The sequence below is a fragment of the Formica exsecta genome, unplaced genomic scaffold (genome assembly GCF_003651465.1).
Source record: "Formica exsecta isolate Colony F162 unplaced genomic scaffold, ASM365146v1 scaffold15, whole genome shotgun sequence".
Lineage (NCBI taxonomy): Eukaryota > Metazoa > Arthropoda > Insecta > Hymenoptera > Formicidae > Formica > Formica exsecta.
Window position 1 is genome coordinate 3,077,462 of NW_021848825.1, and position 23,199 is coordinate 3,100,660.

At 37.5% G+C, this 23,199-nt stretch overlaps 3 protein-coding genes across 3 annotated transcripts in view; all 3 read left to right on the forward strand.

Moving 5' to 3' along the window:
- Positions 1 to 3,302: 3,302 nt before the first annotated feature.
- LOC115232864 (tyrosine 3-monooxygenase-like) lies at positions 3,303 to 13,128 on the forward strand. The gene is made up of 5 exons (XM_029803009.1): positions 3,303 to 3,766; positions 11,356 to 11,467; positions 11,851 to 11,976; positions 12,248 to 12,304; positions 13,097 to 13,128. Exons 1-5 carry the CDS (start codon positions 3,698 to 3,700, stop codon positions 13,126 to 13,128), a joined length of 396 nt encoding a protein of 131 aa, XP_029658869.1. The 5' UTR covers positions 3,303 to 3,697.
- A 171-nt stretch (positions 13,129 to 13,299) lies between these two features.
- On the forward strand, positions 13,300 to 21,955 carry LOC115232865 (tyrosine 3-monooxygenase-like). The gene is made up of 10 exons (XM_029803011.1): positions 13,300 to 13,363; positions 13,933 to 14,752; positions 15,576 to 15,769; positions 16,056 to 16,072; positions 16,185 to 16,296; positions 16,680 to 16,805; positions 17,077 to 17,133; positions 17,926 to 18,745; positions 19,569 to 19,932; positions 20,308 to 21,955. Exons 1-10 carry the CDS (start codon positions 13,300 to 13,302, stop codon positions 20,473 to 20,475), a joined length of 2,742 nt encoding a protein of 913 aa, XP_029658871.1. The 3' UTR covers positions 20,476 to 21,955.
- Positions 21,956 to 22,164: 209 nt separating this feature from the next.
- The window catches only part of LOC115232732 (ras-related and estrogen-regulated growth inhibitor-like), a 13,473-nt gene continuing 12,438 nt past the window's right edge, over positions 22,165 to 23,199 (forward strand). The window contains exon 1 of the mRNA XM_029802787.1: positions 22,165 to 22,507. Coding sequence (XP_029658647.1) covers positions 22,381 to 22,507 — 127 coding nt within the window. The 5' untranslated portion in view covers positions 22,165 to 22,380. The remainder of the gene's footprint in view (positions 22,508 to 23,199) is intronic.

Here is a 23,199-nt window from a genome sequence, read left to right on the forward strand (position 1 = left end):
ATAATTGCTTAATCATTTAATTTAATTTTTTTTTTTTTCGTTATCACTTTTGTAATGTTTTATTTCAAGAGAGTACAAATATAATTGACAATTTGATATGATAAATATATATTTATAGATTAATTTTTTTACTTCCGAGATTATTAGAGGCAATTGATAAAAGTTATCAATTAATTAAAAAAATTGCACATGTATGCAAATATTCTTGATTAGTGTTAATGTAAAGAGGATAAACTCCAAAACATTTTTATTTGATAAAAGCGATAAACAACACAATATATCTATTTTTGTAATCATGACGAATAAATGGGGACTAACCGAATTAAGTAGAATCTTAGATTAAAGTCTATAAACTAAATTTTTTCTATCTCTTTCTCGTTTTCATGTTTCTTTTGCATAGAATAGACTTTCGAGATGTATTTTCTTGTAATCTATTATGCTATTTTAAAAGTAATTAAAATATTAAACTTTTCGTGTTTTTAATGAATAAATTTCCGTTTTTTCCAACTGTTGAATTAAAACTAAAAAAACTAGAATTATTTGTCTTTTTTGCATTTTTATTGTTTTTGGAAAAATTTAATTTCTAATAAATAATTTATTTTGTCTATTTATATGCCTAATCATATGTTGCGTAGCGTCGCTATCTCTTTTATATATGTGAAACATTATTAACTATTCCCTAGAAGATAAAATTATATTAATGAATATAGAGTGAAAGTGATGTGTCTGTATTGGATTATCGCATTATTTGGGACATGATTCACAGTCGCGACTAACGAACGGTTCTTTCGCTCGGCGAAGACGACGCATGGTTACTGTTGGAAACTCCCGTCGTTCGGAAATCCACACTTCGGAACTGGATTGACCGCTAAGGAGAGTGCTAAAGAATTCAACTCGGCTACTCGGGGAGTTTCCCAGCTATTCGTGCCTCCAAGTGGCGCGACTCGTGATGAATGACGTCCGAGGAAAATTTCTTCAGCGCACTGATAAATCGGCAATCGTGACAAAACGATTAATCGTCCGTTAATCGAAAATTTTGTCCGTCTTTTTTTACTTAATTTTTTAGTAAGCCCCTGGCTTCGTCGATTATAAAACCTTGAATGTCAGAACGACAAATATCAGGAAGTTCTGAGTATTGTAATTGTCTCTTCCGCATTGACTTCGTCGAATTCATCTGTCTATACCCAAGTATGTACATTGTTCTTCTCGAATCTTGACGGCGATTTTTTTTCACTGTTTTGAATCGAATGCATATGTTAAATATTCGAGGCATATCTTTCTGATAGCTTCCTGTTTCAAATAGTAGCATCGTATTTTTTACTTTGCACAATGATTTCAATTAATAAGTTTTTCGAGGGATATATCATCATTTGAAATGAATGATCTCGCGCGAGTTAAGAAGAATCAAATTTCCGTAGACTCTGGATCTATCCAACTTCCGTTATGCAACACTGTGCACAATAATATGCAAAGTCAACATTTTTGTATTTCCGCGTGCGCGCTCATGTACACATCGTGCCATTATGCAGATTATAAGGAGCAAGTTCTTAATTATGCTGGCGATCCTATCTCGGCGCTGTTAAATATTCATCATGACAATCCCTCAATCCATCGAGCACAGCACTATTGTCAGTGAACACGCGACAGAGGCTGGATTGGTACGTAGCCGGGTCTTTAGAAAGCCGCAAAAAGCGATCGCACGCATGGCATTTTCTCTCGGAAGATCTTTCTCCGAACGATCACTCGGCTGCGTGCACAAGCGATCACTCGTGCATGCGTATGTCCGTGCGCACGTGAACGCGTGACGCACAGAAGTGATCGAACAGCGCAATCAATGCCGAGGATCGGTGAGAGATGCGGGATCGCGCAAGCGTCAATGGCCAGAAGCAGGTTCCGATGACGTCGACGCGAAACCGATCGGTTTTACATTTAAGGCACAATTTGCGCAAAACTAAAGGAAAACTCACGTCAAGTAGCAAAAAAAAAAAAAAAAAATTACTTACGTTTATGTAAGACAAGGTAAATCCAGCCATTTAACTTGTTTCCACAGCTAGCTTTGCAGTATAATGTCGAATTAATGCACAAAAATTAAGATATAAAGAAGAAATGGAAATCTCTCTTGATTTGTAAAGTGCTTATTATTTTTATTTATATGCGATATAATCAAAAAACTTAAATTGAAAAAAGATAATATATATTTTTTCTCTCAATGTCCACTTTGTCTCCTTTTTTATTATCATCTTAATAAAATGTAAATATTTTACATTTATGATTAATGTTTTTATTTTTACTCCTAAATTATCTGCATTTAAATAACATTGAATGAAAAATTAATAGTCTTTACAAGTATATAACAAAAATTATGATTATTTAAAAAATTAAATTAAATGCCATGTTATTTTAAAAGTATCATGCAAGAACCTAAAGATTTTTTTACGCATTTTAATCGGTTACATCGATGTTGTCAATTACACATTTTATCGATATTCTTAAATATGCATTTTTTTTTTAAATTATCGAAATGTCAATTTTTGCCATGTTAAATCTCGTATTTTAAGCTTAAGCTATAAATATGGTTTTGCATCCAGAAAAAGATATTGGCAACTTGATCATTTGTCCTAAAGTGATACTCACGTTTCAAGAAACATCACGCGCTTGCATGCTTGCTATAGGATTTGTCTCTGTATCAGAAGATATAAAACACGACTTATTGCTCAATTACATATGCAATATAAGATCGAGGGAATTATATTCTTCAAACTACTCCAATTCTAATTATTAAAATATATATAGTATTCTCTCGCTAAAATTCTTAGACCGCATTATCTTTCATGTGAAGTATTACACATTGAACATTATTTAGCATATTTACTATATCAATAAATTATATATATTAATTAATTCTTGCTCTGATACATAGTCGATTCCCTCCTTGTTAAAAAGAGTCGATCGATTTGCACGTAGGATTAGAAATTTCTTGCTTATCAGGGTTGATTTCACGTAAGTTTCTCTCAATGCGTCGTCTCGATAACGGGACATTCCGCGCCGTATCATTCAATGATAGAAATGCAATCTCTCACGAAAATCCGGTGAGAATTACGAAAGTGTCAAACGAGGAACCACCTCGTGGTCTTCATCAATGACAGCAGCGCCGGGGACGTCGGCGCCGGCGACGTTGGCGGCGGCAGTAGTGGTGGCGGCGGCTGCTGCCGATGGACCACCCGAAACGACGATAGGGTGGGGGCACCCCTGACCCCGGCATTAGCAGGCGGTGAAGGGAGGCAACGTTTATATGCGACGGCAATCCGCCCCGTAAACGCATTCGCTCGTACGCTCTGTCTAAAAGCGGACTTAAGTAGTAGAGGAGACTTGTTGTCGCTACCGTCCTCATCGTTTGTTGTAGTCGAACCGTAACAGCCGAACACGGTTTGAGACCGAAGAGGACGCAGCTGGACATTACCATCGGGATATTAAAGTCGCGTGGCGTAAATCAACACGAGGAATTTATTCGTGTAATTTCTCGCGAGCGACAGTGAAGAGCTCACTTGCAACCCCCTTTTATCGCATCAGTGAGCGCTATCAGGTCGAGAACTGACGATTGAAAGACGCTCAAGTCGATCGATCGTCAAGTCGAGAAACCGCCGATATTAATCGCTACCAGAGAAATCTGTCAGGAAAGACGAGTGTCAAGAAAGATATGATGGCAGTAGCAGCCGCCCAGAAGAACCGTGAAATGTTCGCCATCAAGAAATCTTACAGTATTGAGGTAAGCCTTGATCTTGTATCAATAATGTGTAAACCTGGCGAAAATAATTCACACACTATTAAAAAATTAAAGAAAAATATTACAAAAATCGGAATGAAAATGTTACAAGTGTCGGTTTTGTATTTATCTATAGCATTGAATTATCAAAAAAATACAATTTAATGCTGTAGATAAATACAGAAACGTTGAAGAAAACGTTTATTTAATAAAATATTTGATATAAGATACTTTGTATGTGTGTGTGTTTATTTTTGCTTGGATATATTTATATTCTTTAATTAAAAAATTATGTTTGATGAAAATTTGATACTTACAAATTATTTGCAAGAAATTTCTACATTTACTATTGTCAAAATAATTTCATTGTTGCATTCATGTATATGTCGAGAGCAACAGGTTCAATCGAAAATGCCTTGATAGCCCAAGCGCGGGAACACAGCCGTTCATTTAAATCATTGACATCTATATATAAAAGTGTTTAAAGATTACCGAAAATCATCCCAGTTATTCATTTTGGGAATCCTTATTGAAACCCTGTTTTAACGAATGAGCATAATTGTTAGAACTTTATTATATATGCAATAGAATTATTATGTATCAAGAAATTATGTTTATAGTTTACATTCAATACAAAGAAGTGTGTCTCTCTCTCGATTACAAGCGTTCTGACTAAATTATGCGATTTCTATACATAGAGATGTTTGCTCTTATACTTATATTCTCTAGATTTTCTTGGCTAACGGTACATATATCTCGAAATGTGTAAAAGAATTGCGTCAGAAAATTTCTTGAAGGTGCATGTGTGTCGTTTCGGCTCTTTCTCAATCTTAATAACTGGCGATCAAAGCAAGTGAAATTCTCACGTAGGCCCGGCGAAATGGAGAAGAGTCCTCGCGTGCAGAGAAAGTACATACGCTCCATTATTATCGTTTACGAAATGTTAATGACCTTGCCGCAATATTAATGAATATTTAATTGCCGAGGTCACATTTTTTATGGGTTTAATTAAAAAATTTATCGTAATGATCCACAGTTTCAGTAATCTAAAACCGATCCGATACTAAATCTTGACATTTTCAAGTTCGTAAAATCTAGATCTTCAGAAAAACGGTAAAACTGCTTAAAAAATATTTACATAGAACATATGAATATTTTATAAGATTATAGAACATATGAATATTTTACATATTTATATTTTATAACATAAAGATTTTAATTCAAATTCATGTCGAATGATTGATAAATTAAAATTAGAGTGCAATTATTTTCAATTGTTGCATATTATCGCTCCAAAGGAGATCAAGATTTGTTTTATTCCAGTTATTATTAAATGAAAAAAAAATTGTAATAAGAAAGGAATAATCTCATAGCAATGATATCTCAACGATTTCCGTTCAATGACCAGTTTGTCTAGTATGCATAAATTTACATAAGTTCGAGAATTGACAACAAGAGACGCAAACAGTTGACGCAAGATCAAGATGCACTTAAAGAGCACGAAAAATTCAATCTGTCGAAAAAACATGATTCTCATGAGACTATATAAGGAAATAGCTGGTCACAAATCAGCTGTTTTTGACTACGAGAAGACGCGCGGGAGAAACCGGCGAGTCTCTCGACTTGAATTTACTTTCCTGTCGTCTGAAACCCGTCGAAAGACAAATATCGTTTTTTCTTCTTGTCAAATATTGCGCACATCGCATAAAATCATTTTCACACCAACCCCTTTCTCTCTCGAATGTTTACATCTTTTGCAACAGCGTAAAATCATATTTGCATAATTTCCACGGCGGTTTGTATTCTCTCGAGTGTAATTATTAATGACGAATTTTTTCTCTGGAAGTAAACGGCTGCAAATAGCTATGTAATTATCGATTGTTTTTACATAGGTATTCTCGAGTAAGTAATATTGGTTGTAATCGTCGATGATATCTTGTAATAATACACGTGTTCGTCTATATTTATATACTTCTAGCCTGCAAATTACAGCTCGCAAGGACTCGTCTTTGCGTAACGACATTTTAACGTAGAATCGCACAATAACGGATTTTAATCGATATTTTTTCGAGGTTGCCGCGTTTCCCTTTTTGCTTTCCATCGCGTGTGATTAACGCACATGGATTATCCAAATGTCACAATAGCAAGGCCGATTCAGTTTCTGCTCGCTTCTAATAAGACCGTGCGACCACTTATAATCGGTACTCTTACGAGGTCAATTGCTTTTTTTCGTTACATTCGCGTATCTGTAAATGACGACGTAAAGTTTTGTAGATCGCGGAAAGATCATAATCGAAGAGGTCGCGATATTTTATTTTTCATGCGATAGCGCATTTATCTCTTTAACGACCGTGATAAAGACACATCATAATCGTTACTTCCATTCCCGATTATAACTTTCCGGAGAACGATCGAGATTTATTGATGTAAAAATTCCATTAGCGCAAACAATTTATAAATCGCTTATGTTTGACTATTAATCGGAGTTTTTTTACAACGTTGTATTTTTCATTCATATATAACGCAATGAGATATTACGCGTACCAAGTACCGTTACCGCAAATAATTTAAGAATTTAATAGTTCTGGATATGATATAACATTAAAATTGACGTAAATTAGATAGATCAGATAGTAAATTAATAGGTTTGTATGCGAATTTAGTGTCAGTGCTTTCTTTTCGAACCTAGAAAGACTTCCTCTAAGCGTCGTATAATTTATTCTTTGCATCCATCTGTATAAATACGAGGATACATCACTTTGGTGTGAAGACTTAGTCAATCTTATACTTTCTCCGTATATTTTGAGAGCCGAAATCACATATATTTGTAGACATTGCGTAACTTACTAATAAGTGAAATTCGGATTTGAAAGAAAAATAGAAAATTAGTATTTTGAAAACATAGATATTTAAAAAAAAAAAAGATTTATCTATAGAATAAATAAACGCGATTATATTATCTATTGTACACAATAAAACTTGTAGACATCCTGAAAACAAAAAAAAAAAAATATTTGTTTTTAGATTTTTCCAAAGCAAGTATGTACGGGAATATCTGGCGATTTCAATTCCGGCAAGCAATATCTTTCTATGTTTTAAACAATAAATCTTGGAAATATATTAACGCATATAATAGTTGCGTGAATTTAATATATTCAATTCCATACGATTAAATGTATCTCTTCGCCTCGAATACCATTTTAGCTTCGACTTTTATCTGTTTGACGTCTGACTCATTCCAATAGAACTCGTGCGCGAACGCCGGGTCTAGATACCGGATCAGATCTAGAATCGGTTATGCGAAATCGATAGTTATCGCGCGAGTAACAGTGATGCGGGATAAAAAGTAAACCGATCTTGAATGCGGATTTTATTTTGTACTTCTTTTTCAGATATTCGACTAATTTAATTTGATGACTAAAGATCTTTATTATATATTTATTACTTGAATTTAAATTAATCAATTTATAGTATACTTGAAAATTTTTTATCTACATTTTTAACAGCTGATCTGATTTGATACAGTCCAAACGATCAATTATCGCAAGTAGTTTTTCTCGAGATATAAACCAATCATCTTGCGATACATCTATACAATTGATTGCTTAAATACCGCTTATAAAAGAATCTATTAGAGTAACTCGCGAATCTGTGAAAGAATTATTGCGGATTTATTCCGTGAATCTATAATGAGATCTGGTAGCACCCTCTCGATATCGAGATTACTGTTGCTGCTACCGTTGCAAAACCGATCTTCGGCCTTGAGTCTTGCACATGATAATTATGAATATGTTATAAATATGATAGAGCGGAGTGATTGTGTATATAAAGCAGGCCGCTCATAAGTAAGAGAGAGAGAGAGAGAGAGAGACGCTAAAGAGTCCCTGAACGGTGCACTCGTTATCCGCCTTCGGAGGCTCGCTGCATACGCGTTGCGGACGCTTGTTGCATTCACGATTCTTTGGCACATGCGACTCGCGTGCATGTGCATCTATATATGCGTGTCCGTTATGCTAATCGCTTTACTTAAATGCCAGCTGTTTCAACCGAATCATCGCGCATGACCTGTCTCTTTCTCTTTCTCTCTTTCTCTCTGCCGAAGTGAGAAGAATTATATTAATGGTGGGATTTTTATGTGTGCGTAACGCATTATGTATCTCGGCCGTGATTTTATGAACTTCTCGTTTGAATTGATACTCGAATCATTTCCGATATTTTATCATACAGAACACGCGCTTTTCCATTCGCTCTTAATTGTTTCTGTTTTTAATTGTTTCTCAAACTTGTCGCGCTGCTATTTGCTATTAATTTAGCAGTAACGAGTTGAATTATGCAAACATAATTCTAATGCTAAACCAATACAAGACATGTTGTATTGACATTATAATTGTTTGATATTTGCTACGTTATAAACATTAAAAAATATTAAGAACGTTTATTTACATAATAAACAAATAAAATACATCAAAACTTTTAATGGAAAATAATCAAAAAGCCACCCGTTGCATGTAACTGCACGCCTATAGATATTTAAATATCAATTTAAACTGTCAATTTAGAGTAAACAGATTTAATTTATCAATGTCAATTGCAGTAACCATATACTTATGTCTAACAGTAAAATCAAATTTGACATGTTTTAATTATAACATTATACATGCACATACATGCATATTAAACCTTTTTTTTCAGCGAAGGGTTAATTAGATATTAAAAAAAGCTCTGAGAACGAAAGAGAGAGAAAGATAAAGAGAGAAAGATCCTGTTCGTTTTCGAATACGATTCCATCATCGTGTAGCGGATAATTACTCGACTTGTTGACTCGAGGTCAGTTTCTTTTGCATCTTCGGCCGTATGTTCGTGCGATTCTACAAGGTCGAAAACAACATTCCTACGGTACCTGTCGTTTGCTCGGTTGGACATTCGCGTCGTCGAGTTGTCGTCGCGCGTCAAGTTTCCATCCTTTATCCCCGTAAATGACTTATCGTCACCTCAACCGACTAATCGACAAATATTTGCGTATATTCGTCATTTTCATGCACAACAGTCGTAATTCACGCTGAATGGCTGATAACTTAGCACAAGCTTTACGACGGGAATTAATTAATTCCAATCTTTATCGTCTCATCGAGATGAGATTTGTCACGCATTTGCCGTTCCTACGGTGTGTTATCTTCTCATGTCGCAATTTCCCGACATAGTCATCGTTCATCCATTCCATCGAAGTACTTGGCCCACTTCACGACTCAAGCGCGTTGTTAAGGGATTGCTAAACGCTTATTCTAAACTATGCCAACCGACGACTTTGCTGGAAAATGCAACTAGGCCCCTGACACGGCGTTGGATACGTGACAGCCAGGAATTTGAATGATTGGTAGCGCATGCTTGTCCGTTTTCGCCAAGATGAGAATATCTTCATCTCTTAGAACACGCATTGCGGACGCTTGTTGCATTCACGATTCTTTGGCACATGCGACTCGCGTGCATGTGCATCTATATATGCGTGTCCGTTATGCTAATTGCTTTACTTAAATGCCAGCTGTTTTAACCGAATCATCGCGCATGACCTGTCTCTTTCTCTTTCTCTCTTTCTCTCTGCCGAAGTGAGAAGAATTATATTAATGGTGGGATTTTTATGTGTGCGTAACGCATTATGTATCTCGGCCGTGATTTTATGAACTTCTCGTTTGAATTGATACTCGAATCATTTCCGATATTTTATCATACAGAACACGCGCTTTTCCATTCGCTCTTAATTGTTTCTGTTTTTAATTGTTTCTCAAACTTGTCGCGCTGCTATTTGCTATTAATTTAGCAGTAACGAGTTGAATTATGCAAACATAATTCTAATGCTAAACCAATACAAGACATGTTGTATTGACATTATAATTGTTTGATATTTGCTACGTTATAAACATTAAAAAATATTAAGAACGTTTATTTACATAATAAACAAATAAAATACATCAAAACTTTTAATGGAAAATAATCAAAAAGCCACCCGTTGCATGTAACTGCACGCCTATAGATATTTAAATATCAATTTAAACTGTCAATTTAGAGTAAACAGATTTAATTTATCAATGTCAATTGCAGTAACCATATACTTATGTCTAACAGTAAAATCAAATTTGACATGTTTTAATTATAACATTATACATGCACATACATGCATATTAAATCTTTTTTTTCAGCGAAGGGTTAATTAGATATTAAAAAAAGCTCTGAGAACGAAAGAGAGAGAAAGATAAAGAGAGAAAGATCCTGTTCGTTTTCGAATACGATTCCATCATCGTGTAGCGGATAATTACTCGACTTGTTGACTCGAGGTCAGTTTCTTTTGCATCTTCGGCCGTATGTTCGTGCGATTCTACAAGGTCGAAAACAACATTCCTACGGTACCTGTCGTTTGCTCGGTTGGACATTCGCGTCGTCGAGTTGTCGTCGCGCGTCAAGTTTCCATCCTTTATCCCCGTAAATGACTTATCGTCACCTCAACCGACTAATCGACAAATATTTGCGTATATTCGTCATTTTCATGCACAACAGTCGTAATTCACGCTGAATGGCTGATAACTTAGCACAAGCTTTACGACGGGAATTAATTAATTCCAATCTTTATCGTCTCATCGAGATGAGATTTGTCACGCATTTGCCGTTCCTACGGTGTGTTATCTTCTCATGTCGCAATTTCCCGACATAGTCATCGTTCATCCATTCCATCGAAGTACTTGGCCCACTTCACGACTCAAGCGCGTTGTTAAGGGATTGCTAAACGCTTATTCTAAACTATGCCAACCGACGACTTTGCTGGAAAATGCAACTAGGCCCCTGACACGGCGTTGGATACGTGACAGCCAGGAATTTGAATGATTGGTAGCGCATGCTTGTCCGTTTTCGCCAAGATGAGAATATCTTCATCTCTTAGAACATTTTTATTCGATCAACGTTTCTTTTATTCCGATGAATAAAATCCTGAAATAATAATAAATATTTCAAAAAAAATCCACTTTGATGTAACAAAAGATATATTAATATTTGAAAGTTTTTAATTATATATGAAATATATTCACTTTTCATGAGAATAAAAAAATAAAATTTTATATATGTTATCTATTTTTAAAGACTAAGAGGAGATCAAGCTCCTTTGTATCCCTCCATCTTCTACCGGAATTAATTCATTTCCGATCCTTCAACAGCAGGACGGATATCGCGAAAATTCATTTCCGTGTCTTTTGTTCGTTATCCGATTTAAGTGACGCCCGATCGAGCTGACAAGCAAGATTTCCGTGCCGGAATTCATGTCAAAGGTAGCCATGAACAGCGGAAAGTGAAACCTAGCTAGTTAAGGCGAGAGGATATCCGTCCTTTAAAGTTCTAAGTCAAATTTGTAATTGCTTGTGCGTGAATAGTAAAATGCAACAGAACAAAAATAATTCTATCATATATAAATAAAATTCTAGAATTTGGTTGTACAGAAGTGATACAGAAACATTGCTGTCTCAGCAATCGATGCTGTTACTGACGCACTCTTATATGACAGTTTTATATAAATTTTATATAAATTGCATTCTCTTTATTTATATTTCCAGAACGGATATCCAGCGCGAAGACGTTCCCTCGTAGACGATGCTCGCTTTGAGACGTTGGTCGTCAAGCAGACGAAGCAAAGCGTACTCGAGGAAGCTCGACAACGAGCTAATGGTGAGTCTTGCGAATATTTTTTGGCTTGGTACATGTTTTTAAAATTATGTATAATTTTTATCATCGTATTATTAATGTATTAGTTTGAGAAAAAGACAGAGAAGTATGTATAAAAAATGGATAAAAAGTACTTTATCTACTTTGCACAGTATCAGATGTGTTTGATTTACTATCTAAAAGATTATTTTATTTATGCAAGTATGTGTGCTTGTAATACAGATATGTGGATGTTTAATATTTAAGAGATTAATATGTGTCAATGTTTTTTACACATAAATAATATGAAATTTTATCGGTGTGACATTTTATTATATAAAAATAACGCGAAAATACATGTGTGTATATCGATGTTGCATGACACGTTTCTTTGTTCGATTGGACAGACACGAATGCCGATCAGACAATCACTTGTACTCAGGAGCAACAGGGACAAGGAGAGCATTATGTTGATGTTTCATCAAGTGACGACGAACAAGTAGAGTCGTTAATTTGCGCAGCAAAGAAGGAAGGTTTGTACATAGATGTTGCGCATAAATTATAACGATCTTTGGATAACTGGAGCGTGAGATACATTTATATAAGACATGTTGTATTAATATACGACAATTTTATCTAATGTGACAATACTCGCGTATATTTATGAAATATACTTATATTACGATATGAAATTGAACGAATCGAACTGTCAAATGCATTTGCCGCCAAGTCTATCCAAGATAATACGACTTTTTTCATAAATGTTGCATATGGCATGAGCACGAATTCACTTGTAATTTCCAGAAGCGAAAGCGGAGGCTTCGGATAGCGATGGAAAGCCAGATGAAGACGATGATGACGGTAAGTGCGTCTTTTGATAGTTTCCTCTGATAGTAATCGGTCATTTCTAGTTTTCGCGTCGCGAAATATATCATGTTGTGCTATTATATAAATAAGTGAAACAGGAAATAAGTGAAGAAAATAAGCGCATAGTGTACGGTGGATAGGATAGGGCGGTAAATGGAGGGTGAAACGGTCGCTATTGTCGACGGCATACGGGACGAGTGCTCGGCCGACACTTGGGGTAAATTACGTCCGCGAGCTCTTTCCATCTCTTTCCAAGCCGCCCACGCCTTCTGAAGCTGCTTTGTGCATTTAGAATCGTATTACCGGGGCAGACTCTTTCTCGAGATCCCGCAAGCGAGCTCGCGTAAAAATGTGTAACACGGTTATTCCTTTTCGCGTTGCTTCCCATCTCGCCGGCACGTTCGCGCCCGCGACAATGAAGGCTACTTTGCCACTTTTTCACCACCCCCGCGGCCGAGTAGAAACGGTGCCGTTTCCGACGCGACGATAAGGCGCTATGAGGAAATGGACTTTGAATTGCCCGATTATCACCGTCCGCGGAAGTCACTTAGGGTATTCGCGAGAAGTTACGCCCGAAAAGAGTCGTTCCCGGAAAGTTTTATGGTCGAATTTACGCGACGAGCACTTTTTTATTTTATGTATCGTGTAAAATGGCCACGTTCCCTCGTATGTTAAAACGATGTCACTTAGCGTGACGAGAATCTTTAAAAAAATTCAGAAAGATAATGAGTTAAAAAAATTTCTTCTAATGGAATCATTAAGCGTAACTAGACTGATTTTCCGTAGATTCCGGATTAACCGAGGAGAAAGCCAGATGAAGACGATGATGACGGTAAGTGCGTCTTTTGATAGTTTCCTCTGATAGTAATTGGTCATTTCTAGTTTTCGCGTCGCGAAATATCATGTTGTGCTATTATATAAATAAGTGAAACAAGAAATAAGTGAAGAAAATAAGCGCATGATGTACGGTGGATAGGATAGGACGGTAAATGGAGGGTGAAACGGTCGCTATTGTCGACGGCATACGGGACGAGTGCTCGGCCGACACTTGGGGTAAATTACGTCCGCGAGCTCTTTCCATCTCTTTCCAAGCCGCCCACGCCTTCTGAAGCTGCTTTGTGCATTTAGAATCGTATTACCGGGGCAGACTCTTTCTCGAGATCCCGCAAGCGAGCTCGCGTAAAAATGTGTAACACGGTTATTCCTTTTCGCGTTGCTTCCCATCTCGCCGGCACGTTCGCGCCCGCGACAATGAAGGCTACTTTGCCACTTTTTCACCACCCCCGCGGCCGAGTAGAAACGGTGCCGTTTCCGACGCGACGATAAGGCGCTATGAGGAAATGGACTTTGAATTGCCCGATTATCACCGTCCGCGGAAGTCACTTAGGGTATTCGCGAGAAGTTACGCCCGAAAAGAGTCGTTCCCGGAAAGTTTTATGGTCGAATTTACGCGACGAGCACTTTTTTATTTTATGTATCGTGTAAAATGGCCACGTTCCCTCGTATGTTAAAACGATGTCACTTAGCGTGACGAGAATCTTTAAAAAAATTCAGAAAGATAATGAGTTAAAAAAATTTCTTCTAATGGAATCATTAAGCGTAACTAGACTGATTTTCCGTAGATTCCGGATTAACCGAGGAGGAAATAGTACTTGCGAAGACCATAGCGGAGTCTCCGGAGAGTGAGCAGGGCGTGCAGAAAGCAGCGTTGGTGCTGAGACTGCGAGAAGGCATTGGTTCTTTGGGCAGGATTTTGAAGACAATCGAAAATTTCAAGGGCATAATCACGCATGTCGAGTCGCGACCTTCAAAGAAGGAGGGTTTGCAGTTTGAAGTCTTGGTCAAGATTGACATGAGCAAGCAGAGTCTGCTTCAGCTGATTAGAAATCTGCGACAAAGCTCGGCCTTGGACGGCGTGACCCTGCTTGCCGACAATTCCGTTAGCATCAAAGATCCCTGGTTCCCCCGTCACGCTTCCGAGCTCGACAATTGCAATCATCTAATGACCAAGTACGAGCCGGATCTCGACATGAGTCACCCGGGCTTCGCCGACAAGGAGTATCGCGCTCGTCGCAAGGTCATTGCCGAAATTGCTTTCGCTTACAAGTACGGCGATCCGATACCCAGCATTCCTTACACCGAGACGGAGAACGAGACTTGGTCGCGCGTTTTTATCACCGTGCTGGATCTAGTGCCGAAGCATGCATGCGTGGAATATCAGAGGGTTTTCAAGAAACTGCAGGAAGAGAGGATCTTTGAGCCTCATCGTATACCGCAGCTGCAGGAGGTCAGCGATTTCCTCAAGAAAAGCACAGGATTCACTCTTCGACCGGCCGCCGGTCTCTTGACAGCGCGCGACTTCTTGTCCAGCCTTGCCTTCAGGATATTCCAAAGCACCCAATACATCCGTCATATTAATAGCCCGTATCACACTCCCGAGCCGTAAGTTTTTCAAAATTTTTTATCTCTTACTTTCGCTAGCATAGCATATCAAAAACTTTCGTCTAAAAATTATGTATATAATTATATTATTCATTCAAGAGATGATGATTGCATTCGAATATATTACGCACATGTATTATTTTACAAATCATTTTATAAATTTTTATGATATATGTGTTATACAAAGCACAAAGAGAATATTGCACAGGATATATTGAGACTTGATAAAATGTCATGCGAGGGAGCAAAGCTGCAGTGCATCTTAAAAATCGTACATTATAAAGGTCGCTCCAGGTCCATGTCACAGTTGCCTCTTCGTGTCAAACTACAAGGCAATCGATATTGCGTTATGACGGGAGCCTGCACCGGGTACATAGAGAACGATGATAATAGAATTACCGCGCCTCTCTAAGCTCGTAATGGAACTCTAATTGGCTTTTAACGACGCGATGGCGTTGATAACTCAGTTCCGCAGTTACGAAATCGTTCCTCCGCGTAGCGAGTCGCGTTACAGTTCGATTTTCAGGGACTGTCGATAGCTCTGCAGATTGTAAGAATAGAATGGCTCCCTGGAGTTTCAATTTGATTCGCGCCATTTATCTAGCGACGTATTTTAAATGACTTTAGCACGTCCAACTTATTTAATGATTTAGTTAAAATCTGGCAGCTAAATTGAGCATTATTGAATTATTGCAACAAATTGTATATCAAGAATCTTCATGTATTTAAAATGAACATAAATGATAAATTTAAACGCGGAACGTCAAATTTCGATTTGAGTACGTGACGTAAATCTTCAAGTTCGTTTTGTTTTTATTTACAGAGACTGCATCCATGAGCTCTTGGGCCATATGCCGCTTCTGGCTGATCCTAGTTTTGCTCAATTCTCGCAAGAGATCGGTCTGGCGTCCCTCGGTGCTTCGGATGAGGAAATCGAGAAATTGTCGACCATCTATTGGTTCACGATCGAGTTCGGTCTCTGCAAGGAAGGCACTGAAATCAAAGCTTACGGTGCTGGTTTGTTGTCGGCCTATGGCGAACTCCTGCATGCGTTAAGCGATAAATGTGAGCACCGATCATTTGATCCGTCAACCACCGCTCTTCGATCGAGCTGACAAGCAAGATTTCCGTGCCGGAATTCATGTCAAAGGTAGCCATGAACAGCGGAAAGTGAAACCTAGCTAGTTAAGGCGAGAGGATATCCGTCCTTTAAAGTTCTAAGTCAAATTTGTAATTGCTTGTGCGTGAATAGTAAAATGCAACAGAACAAAAATAATTCTATCATATATAAATAAAATTCTAGAATTTGGTTGTACAGAAGTGATACAGAAACATTGCTGTCTCAGCAATCGATGCTGTTACTGACGCACTCTTATATGACAGTTTTATATAAATTTTATATAAATTGCATTCTCTTTATTTATATTTCCAGAACGGATATCCAGCGCGAAGACGTTCCCTCGTAGACGATGCTCGCTTTGAGACGTTGGTCGTCAAGCAGACGAAGCAAAGCGTACTCGAGGAAGCTCGACAACGAGCTAATGGTGAGTCTTGCGAATATTTTTTGGCTTGGTACATGTTTTTAAAATTATGTATAATTTTTATCATCGTATTATTAATGTATTAGTTTGAGAAAAAGACAGAGAAGTATGTATAAAAAATGGATAAAAAGTACTTTATCTACTTTGCACAGTATCAGATGTGTTTGATTTACTATCTAAAAGATTATTTTATTTATGCAAGTATGTGTGCTTGTAATACAGATATGTGGATGTTTAATATTTAAGAGATTAATATGTGTCAATGTTTTTTACACATAAATAATATGAAATTTTATCGGTGTGACATTTTATTATATAAAAATAACGCGAAAATACATGTGTGTATATCGATGTTGCATGACACGTTTCTTTGTTCGATTGGACAGACACGAATGCCGATCAGACAATCACTTGTACTCAGGAGCAACAGGGACAAGGAGAGCATTATGTTGATGTTTCATCAAGTGACGACGAACAAGTAGAGTCGTTAATTTGCGCAGCAAAGAAGGAAGGTTTGTACATAGATGTTGCGCATAAATTATAACGATCTTTGGATAACTGGAGCGTGAGATACATTTATATAAGACATGTTGTATTAATATACGACAATTTTATCTAATGTGACAATACTCGCGTATATTTATGAAATATACTTATATTACGATATGAAATTGAACGAATCGAACTGTCAAATGCATTTGCCGCCAAGTCTATCCAAGATAATACGACTTTTTTCATAAATGTTGCATATGGCATGAGCACGAATTCACTTGTAATTTCCAGAAGCGAAAGCGGAGGCTTCGGATAGCGATGGAAAGCCAGATGAAGACGATGATGACGGTAAGTGCGTCTTTTGATAGTTTCCTCTGATAGTAATCGGTCATTTCTAGTTTTCGCGTCGCGAAATATATCATGTTGTGCTATTATATAAATAAGTGAAACAGGAAATAAGTGAAGAAAATAAGCGCATAGTGTACGGTGGATAGGATAGGGCGGTAAATGGAGGGTGAAACGGTCGCTATTGTCGACGGCATACGGGACGAGTGCTCGGCCGACACTTGGGGTAAATTACGTCCGCGAGCTCTTTCCATCTCTTTCCAAGCCGCCCACGCCTTCTGAAGCTGCTTTGTGCATTTAGAATCGTATTACCGGGGCAGACTCTTTCTCGAGATCCCGCAAGCGAGCTCGCGTAAAAATGTGTAACACGGTTATTCCTTTTCGCGTTGCTTCCCATCTCGCCGGCACGTTCGCGCCCGCGACAATGAAGGCTACTTTGCCACTTTTTCACCACCCCCGCGGCCGAGTAGAAACGGTGCCGTTTCCGACGCGACGATAAGGCGCTATGAGGAAATGGACTTTGAATTGCCCGATTATCACCGTCCGCGGAAGTCACTTAGGGTATTCGCGAGAAGTTACGCCCGAAAAGAGTCGTTCCCGGAAAGTTTTATGGTCGAATTTACGCGACGAGCACTTTTTTATTTTATGTATCGTGTAAAATGGCCACGTTCCCTCGTATGTTAAAACGATGTCACTTAGCGTGACGAGAATCTTTAAAAAAATTCAGAAAGATAATGAGTTAAAAAAATTTCTTCTAATGGAATCATTAAGCGTAACTAGACTGATTTTCCGTAGATTCCGGATTAACCGAGGAGGAAATAGTACTTGCGAAGACCATAGCGGAGTCTCCGGAGAGTGAGCAGGGCGTGCAGAAAGCAGCGTTGGTGCTGAGACTGCGAGAAGGCATTGGTTCTTTGGGCAGGATTTTGAAGACAATCGAAAATTTCAAGGGCATAATCACGCATGTCGAGTCGCGACCTTCAAAGAAGGAGGGTTTGCAGTTTGAAGTCTTGGTCAAGATTGACATGAGCAAGCAGAGTCTGCTTCAGCTGATTAGAAATCTGCGACAAAGCTCGGCCTTGGACGGCGTGACCCTGCTTGCCGACAATTCCGTTAGCATCAAAGATCCCTGGTTCCCCCGTCACGCTTCCGAGCTCGACAATTGCAATCATCTAATGACCAAGTACGAGCCGGATCTCGACATGAGTCACCCGGGCTTCGCCGACAAGGAGTATCGCGCTCGTCGCAAGGTCATTGCCGAAATTGCTTTCGCTTACAAGTACGGCGATCCGATACCCAGCATTCCTTACACCGAGACGGAGAACGAGACTTGGTCGCGCGTTTTTATCACCGTGCTGGATCTAGTGCCGAAGCATGCATGCGTGGAATATCAGAGGGTTTTCAAGAAACTGCAGGAAGAGAGGATCTTTGAGCCTCATCGTATACCGCAGCTGCAGGAGGTCAGCGATTTCCTCAAGAAAAGCACAGGATTCACTCTTCGACCGGCCGCCGGTCTCTTGACAGCGCGCGACTTCTTGTCCAGCCTTGCCTTCAGGATATTCCAAAGCACCCAATACATCCGTCATATTAATAGCCCGTATCACACTCCCGAGCCGTAAGTTTTTCAAAATTTTTTATCTCTTACTTTCGCTAGCATAGCATATCAAAAACTTTCGTCTAAAAATTATGTATATAATTATATTATTCATTCAAGAGATGATGATTGCATTCGAATATATTACGCACATGTATTATTTTACAAATCATTTTATAAATTTTTATGATATATGTGTTATACAAAGCACAAAGAGAATATTGCACAGGATATATTGAGACTTGATAAAATGTCATGCGAGGGAGCAAAGCTGCAGTGCATCTTAAAAATCGTACATTATAAAGGTCGCTCCAGGTCCATGTCACAGTTGCCTCTTCGTGTCAAACTACAAGGCAATCGATATTGCGTTATGACGGGAGCCTGCACCGGGTACATAGAGAACGATGATAATAGAATTACCGCGCCTCTCTAAGCTCGTAATGGAACTCTAATTGGCTTTTAACGACGCGATGGCGTTGATAACTCAGTTCCGCAGTTACGAAATCGTTCCTCCGCGTAGCGAGTCGCGTTACAGTTCGATTTTCAGGGACTGTCGATAGCTCTGCAGATTGTAAGAATAGAATGGCTCCCTGGAGTTTCAATTTGATTCGCGCCATTTATCTAGCGACGTATTTTAAATGACTTTAGCACGTCCAACTTATTTAATGATTTAGTTAAAATCTGGCAGCTAAATTGAGCATTATTGAATTATTGCAACAAATTGTATATCAAGAATCTTCATGTATTTAAAATGAACATAAATGATAAATTTAAACGCGGAACGTCAAATTTCGATTTGAGTACGTGACGTAAATCTTCAAGTTCGTTTTGTTTTTATTTACAGAGACTGCATCCATGAGCTCTTGGGCCATATGCCGCTTCTGGCTGATCCTAGTTTTGCTCAATTCTCGCAAGAGATCGGTCTGGCGTCCCTCGGTGCTTCGGATGAGGAAATCGAGAAATTGTCGACCATCTATTGGTTCACGATCGAGTTCGGTCTCTGCAAGGAAGGCACTGAAATCAAAGCTTACGGTGCTGGTTTGTTGTCGGCCTATGGCGAACTCCTGCATGCGTTAAGCGATAAATGTGAGCACCGATCATTTGATCCGTCAACCACCGCTCTTCAGAAATATCAAGATCAGGAATATCAGCCGATATATTACGTAGCCGAAAGCTTTGATGATGCCAAGGAGAAATTCCGTCGCTGGGTAAGCGCGTTAATTATTTCCATCATGCATTCAAATGGTTGTCTGCTCAGTATTATTCATGGAATGAGTTTTGATCTACTTTCTGCAATTTTTCAAAACTTGCTCTAATTTTATTACTACACATTATTAATTAGTTTGAAAATAACGAAACCAATTAACTGAAGAATTCGAAATAATTTTCCTTTTTTGTATTCTTCAATATCCTTGATGTTATATTCGTGAATATCCTTGATGTTAAATATCTTTAGTTTCTCATAATTATTTTTTGTACAAGAAGGAAGTAATCATTGATAAATATAAGCAATTCTATTCCGGTGACTGTAATTTCTTATTTGAGTAAACGAGCTTAGTCACGAGTCTTGGTTTCTCTCGCAGGTGGCTACCATGAGTCGACCGTTCGAGGTCAGATACAATCCGCATACGCAACGCGTCGAAGTCCTCGATAGCGTTGATAGACTGGAGGATCTGATTTCTCAACTCAACACCGAGATGACCCACCTCACGAATGCTGTCAACAAAATGAAGGCGAAACATTTTGCGTAAAAATGAGAACTTCCGCATCTTCGTTATATTGATTCGATTATTCCTCTTGCGAACCATCAAACCTTGAAGTCGATCATGTGTTTTAGATCAATAATCACTTTTCTGAACTCTGGTGACAATAATTTTTGATAATCTATTGTATTTGTTTTAATGATTATATCTAATGATACGCCTTTAAATAATATATTTCGAGAATGTGTTAGCTTGATCGGTGATTTTGATAAAATTATAGATCGAAAGATATTAGTTTCAAATTAAGCGTTTTTAACTGCGTTAAGACTTCAACTTATAGGTTCGATGGAGCAATTCATCGTCATCATCATCCTTGTTCCGCTCATCAATTTATCTGCCATTGTATAAAGTCGTTTATTAGTATGTTGTACGCGTGTACGCGCACCGGTTACGAACGTAAATAACGACAAATCTTCGGTATATATGCGAATATTACTCAACGTAATATTGTTGGTAGCATCAAGATAACCGCACAGCTTTATTGAATAATAAATCATTTGTGGATGAAGTAATTCATGACAGCCCAATCTCTTGCCCTCGAGTATTTTTTACGAGGTGCCAAATGAGCGAAAATACATATCACAAGGTTATCTTGGTACAAATAAGATAACATCATTTTTTTCGCCAATGGTTACGTGTACGCGCGTATGTGATTCACATTACTATTATTTACTATTATATTATTATTACTATTAATGATTTTATCATTATTACTCCGTTTTATTTTATTATATAATATTACATTATTTACGTTAGCATACGTTATTATGCATGAGTTCACTTAATCCAGCAAACACTGGCATTTGCCCCGATATTTAAAAGAGCAATCTACGTTTAGCAAAAGTTGTAATGCGAGATGATTATTGATAAGAATTATATCGTAGTTTTAAGACTTAAAACTCACGAGATTGACTCTTCGTGGCAATAGAATTCGTCGCTCGAATGTGAGCGTACAGTATTTTTTTTTTTGCTATTAAATTGACAGGCAACTATATGGACTCGTTGGGCAGTCTTTCTGGACTAGCCGACAAGGACGAGCGTTTAGCGAATGTCCTTATCGGTTTGTCTTACTTTAGAATTTATGTATACCGAATTAAACAGTATTTCGTAAAAGATAATAATATATTTTTAAGTTGTGTTCTTACTTATTGTTAAATAGCTCGATATGTCGCTTCTTATTTGGTCGAATTATGTGGAGATTTTAGTCTTCGGGTAGTTACGAAAATTACGAAGCGACGTTGCTTTATAGAGGCACTATTTAGCGAGTAGTGCGAGTCCCCGCTTGCGCACGCTGTGCTTTCAACCTATCGCGCCGATTTGTACGAAATAATTTTCTCGTACGTTTACGTGTGCGTGTAACCCACCCTCGTTAGATTGTAGTAAAGACGGTCGATACATATGACATGTTTCCTTTGTATTATATTGTAAAGTTCTCAGAGCGTAATAAAAAATTAAGATGTAAATCTTACACGTGTCACTATTTCTTTACGCGACATGTCAGTATAATTACAAAGCGAAAATCTCGTAGAAATAATAATCAATGACTACGTTTACACATCACCCTTAATCGGATTTAATAACATCCGTAGTTCTAAGGCTGGCCAATCACAGTCATTCCATTCTTCAGAGGAATAGCTGTGATTGGCTTGGTTTTAAAACTACGGATGTTATTAAACCCGATTAAGGGTGCCGTGTAACAGAGCTCATAAATTGCCTTATCGTTATATTAGTTATTATGGTTACCAAGCGAAATTAAGGCATAATGAGTTTGACATAAATGCTCAAAACGAAGTGAAACTGTCTCTTACGTCGTGATGGACATTGCTTCAGAATGCACGTGTGTCACTCAAAATCCTCTTTCTTTTTTTCTTTTCCTGGAATATCGTAAAATTAATGAGAGAAATTGGAACATGGAAAATAATACTTAAAAAATTGCATCTTTCGTCGACCATGAAATTCGTAGTGTTTATCATCGCGCTTGCTATGCAATGCGTGTCTACCAAATCTTATAATGGATACGGTAAGAGAAAGTAACATCCTCTCGTCGTCCAAATGACTTCCTCCTTTACTCGTCAGGTTATTTTGACGAGAAATTCAGCGTACTTGAGTGGATCACTTACCTGAAGCGCCTCTCGTTAATCGTGTTAATGTTGTGTAGCGTCCTTTTGTATTACGTGCCCAAGTCACGCATGTGTGAGTAGTAAAGAGAAAAAAATCGAGTGAAAGGAGAGAGAAAGAGAACTTTTATGCGTCGCTTATGGTCTTTGATTGACTTTTGAATATAATTTAGGATTTATGTAATATCACCTTACAAGAATATTATCTTATTCTAAATTTCTCATTAAAATATTAAACATCATTTTTGTTTATTTTTTATTAGTAGCAAAATTTTTTGTCTTTCTTTCTCTCTCTCTTTTTAAATAGTTATAATATATTTTATTGTGTAATTAAAAAGAGAAAATGTTTTTATAATAAATTTTAGAAATTTTAAAATTATTTTTTTCTTGTTTACTAAATTTAAAAAAAAAGAATAATTTATTAGTAAAATTTTTTGTCTTTCTTTCTCTCTCTCTTTTTAAATAGTTATAATATATTTTATTGTGTAATTAAAAAGAGAAAATGTTGTTTTAATAAATTTTAGAAATTTTAAAATTATTTTTTTCTTGTTTACTAAATTTAAAAAAAAAGAATAAAACAATTATGTTGAATTTT

What these genes read in the sequence shown, in the direction of transcription:
- LOC115232864 (XM_029803009.1), top strand. Translation starts at nt 3,698, where the DNA reads ATGATGGCAGTAGCAGCCGCCCAGAAGAACCGTGAAATGTTCGCCATC. An exon ending in AGCTCGACAACGAGCTAATG is followed by an intron (nt 11,468 to 11,850) that starts GTGAGTCTTGCG and finishes TCGATTGGACAG; the next exon opens with ACACGAATGCCGATCAGACA. An exon ending in AGATGAAGACGATGATGACG is followed by an intron (nt 12,305 to 13,096) that starts GTAAGTGCGTCT and finishes GATTTTCCGTAG; the next exon opens with ATTCCGGATTAACCGAGGAG.
- LOC115232865 (XM_029803011.1), top strand. Translation starts at nt 13,300, where the DNA reads ATGGAGGGTGAAACGGTCGCTATTGTCGACGGCATACGGGACGAGTGC. An exon ending in AGCTCGACAACGAGCTAATG is followed by an intron (nt 16,297 to 16,679) that starts GTGAGTCTTGCG and finishes TCGATTGGACAG; the next exon opens with ACACGAATGCCGATCAGACA. An exon ending in AGATGAAGACGATGATGACG is followed by an intron (nt 17,134 to 17,925) that starts GTAAGTGCGTCT and finishes GATTTTCCGTAG; the next exon opens with ATTCCGGATTAACCGAGGAG.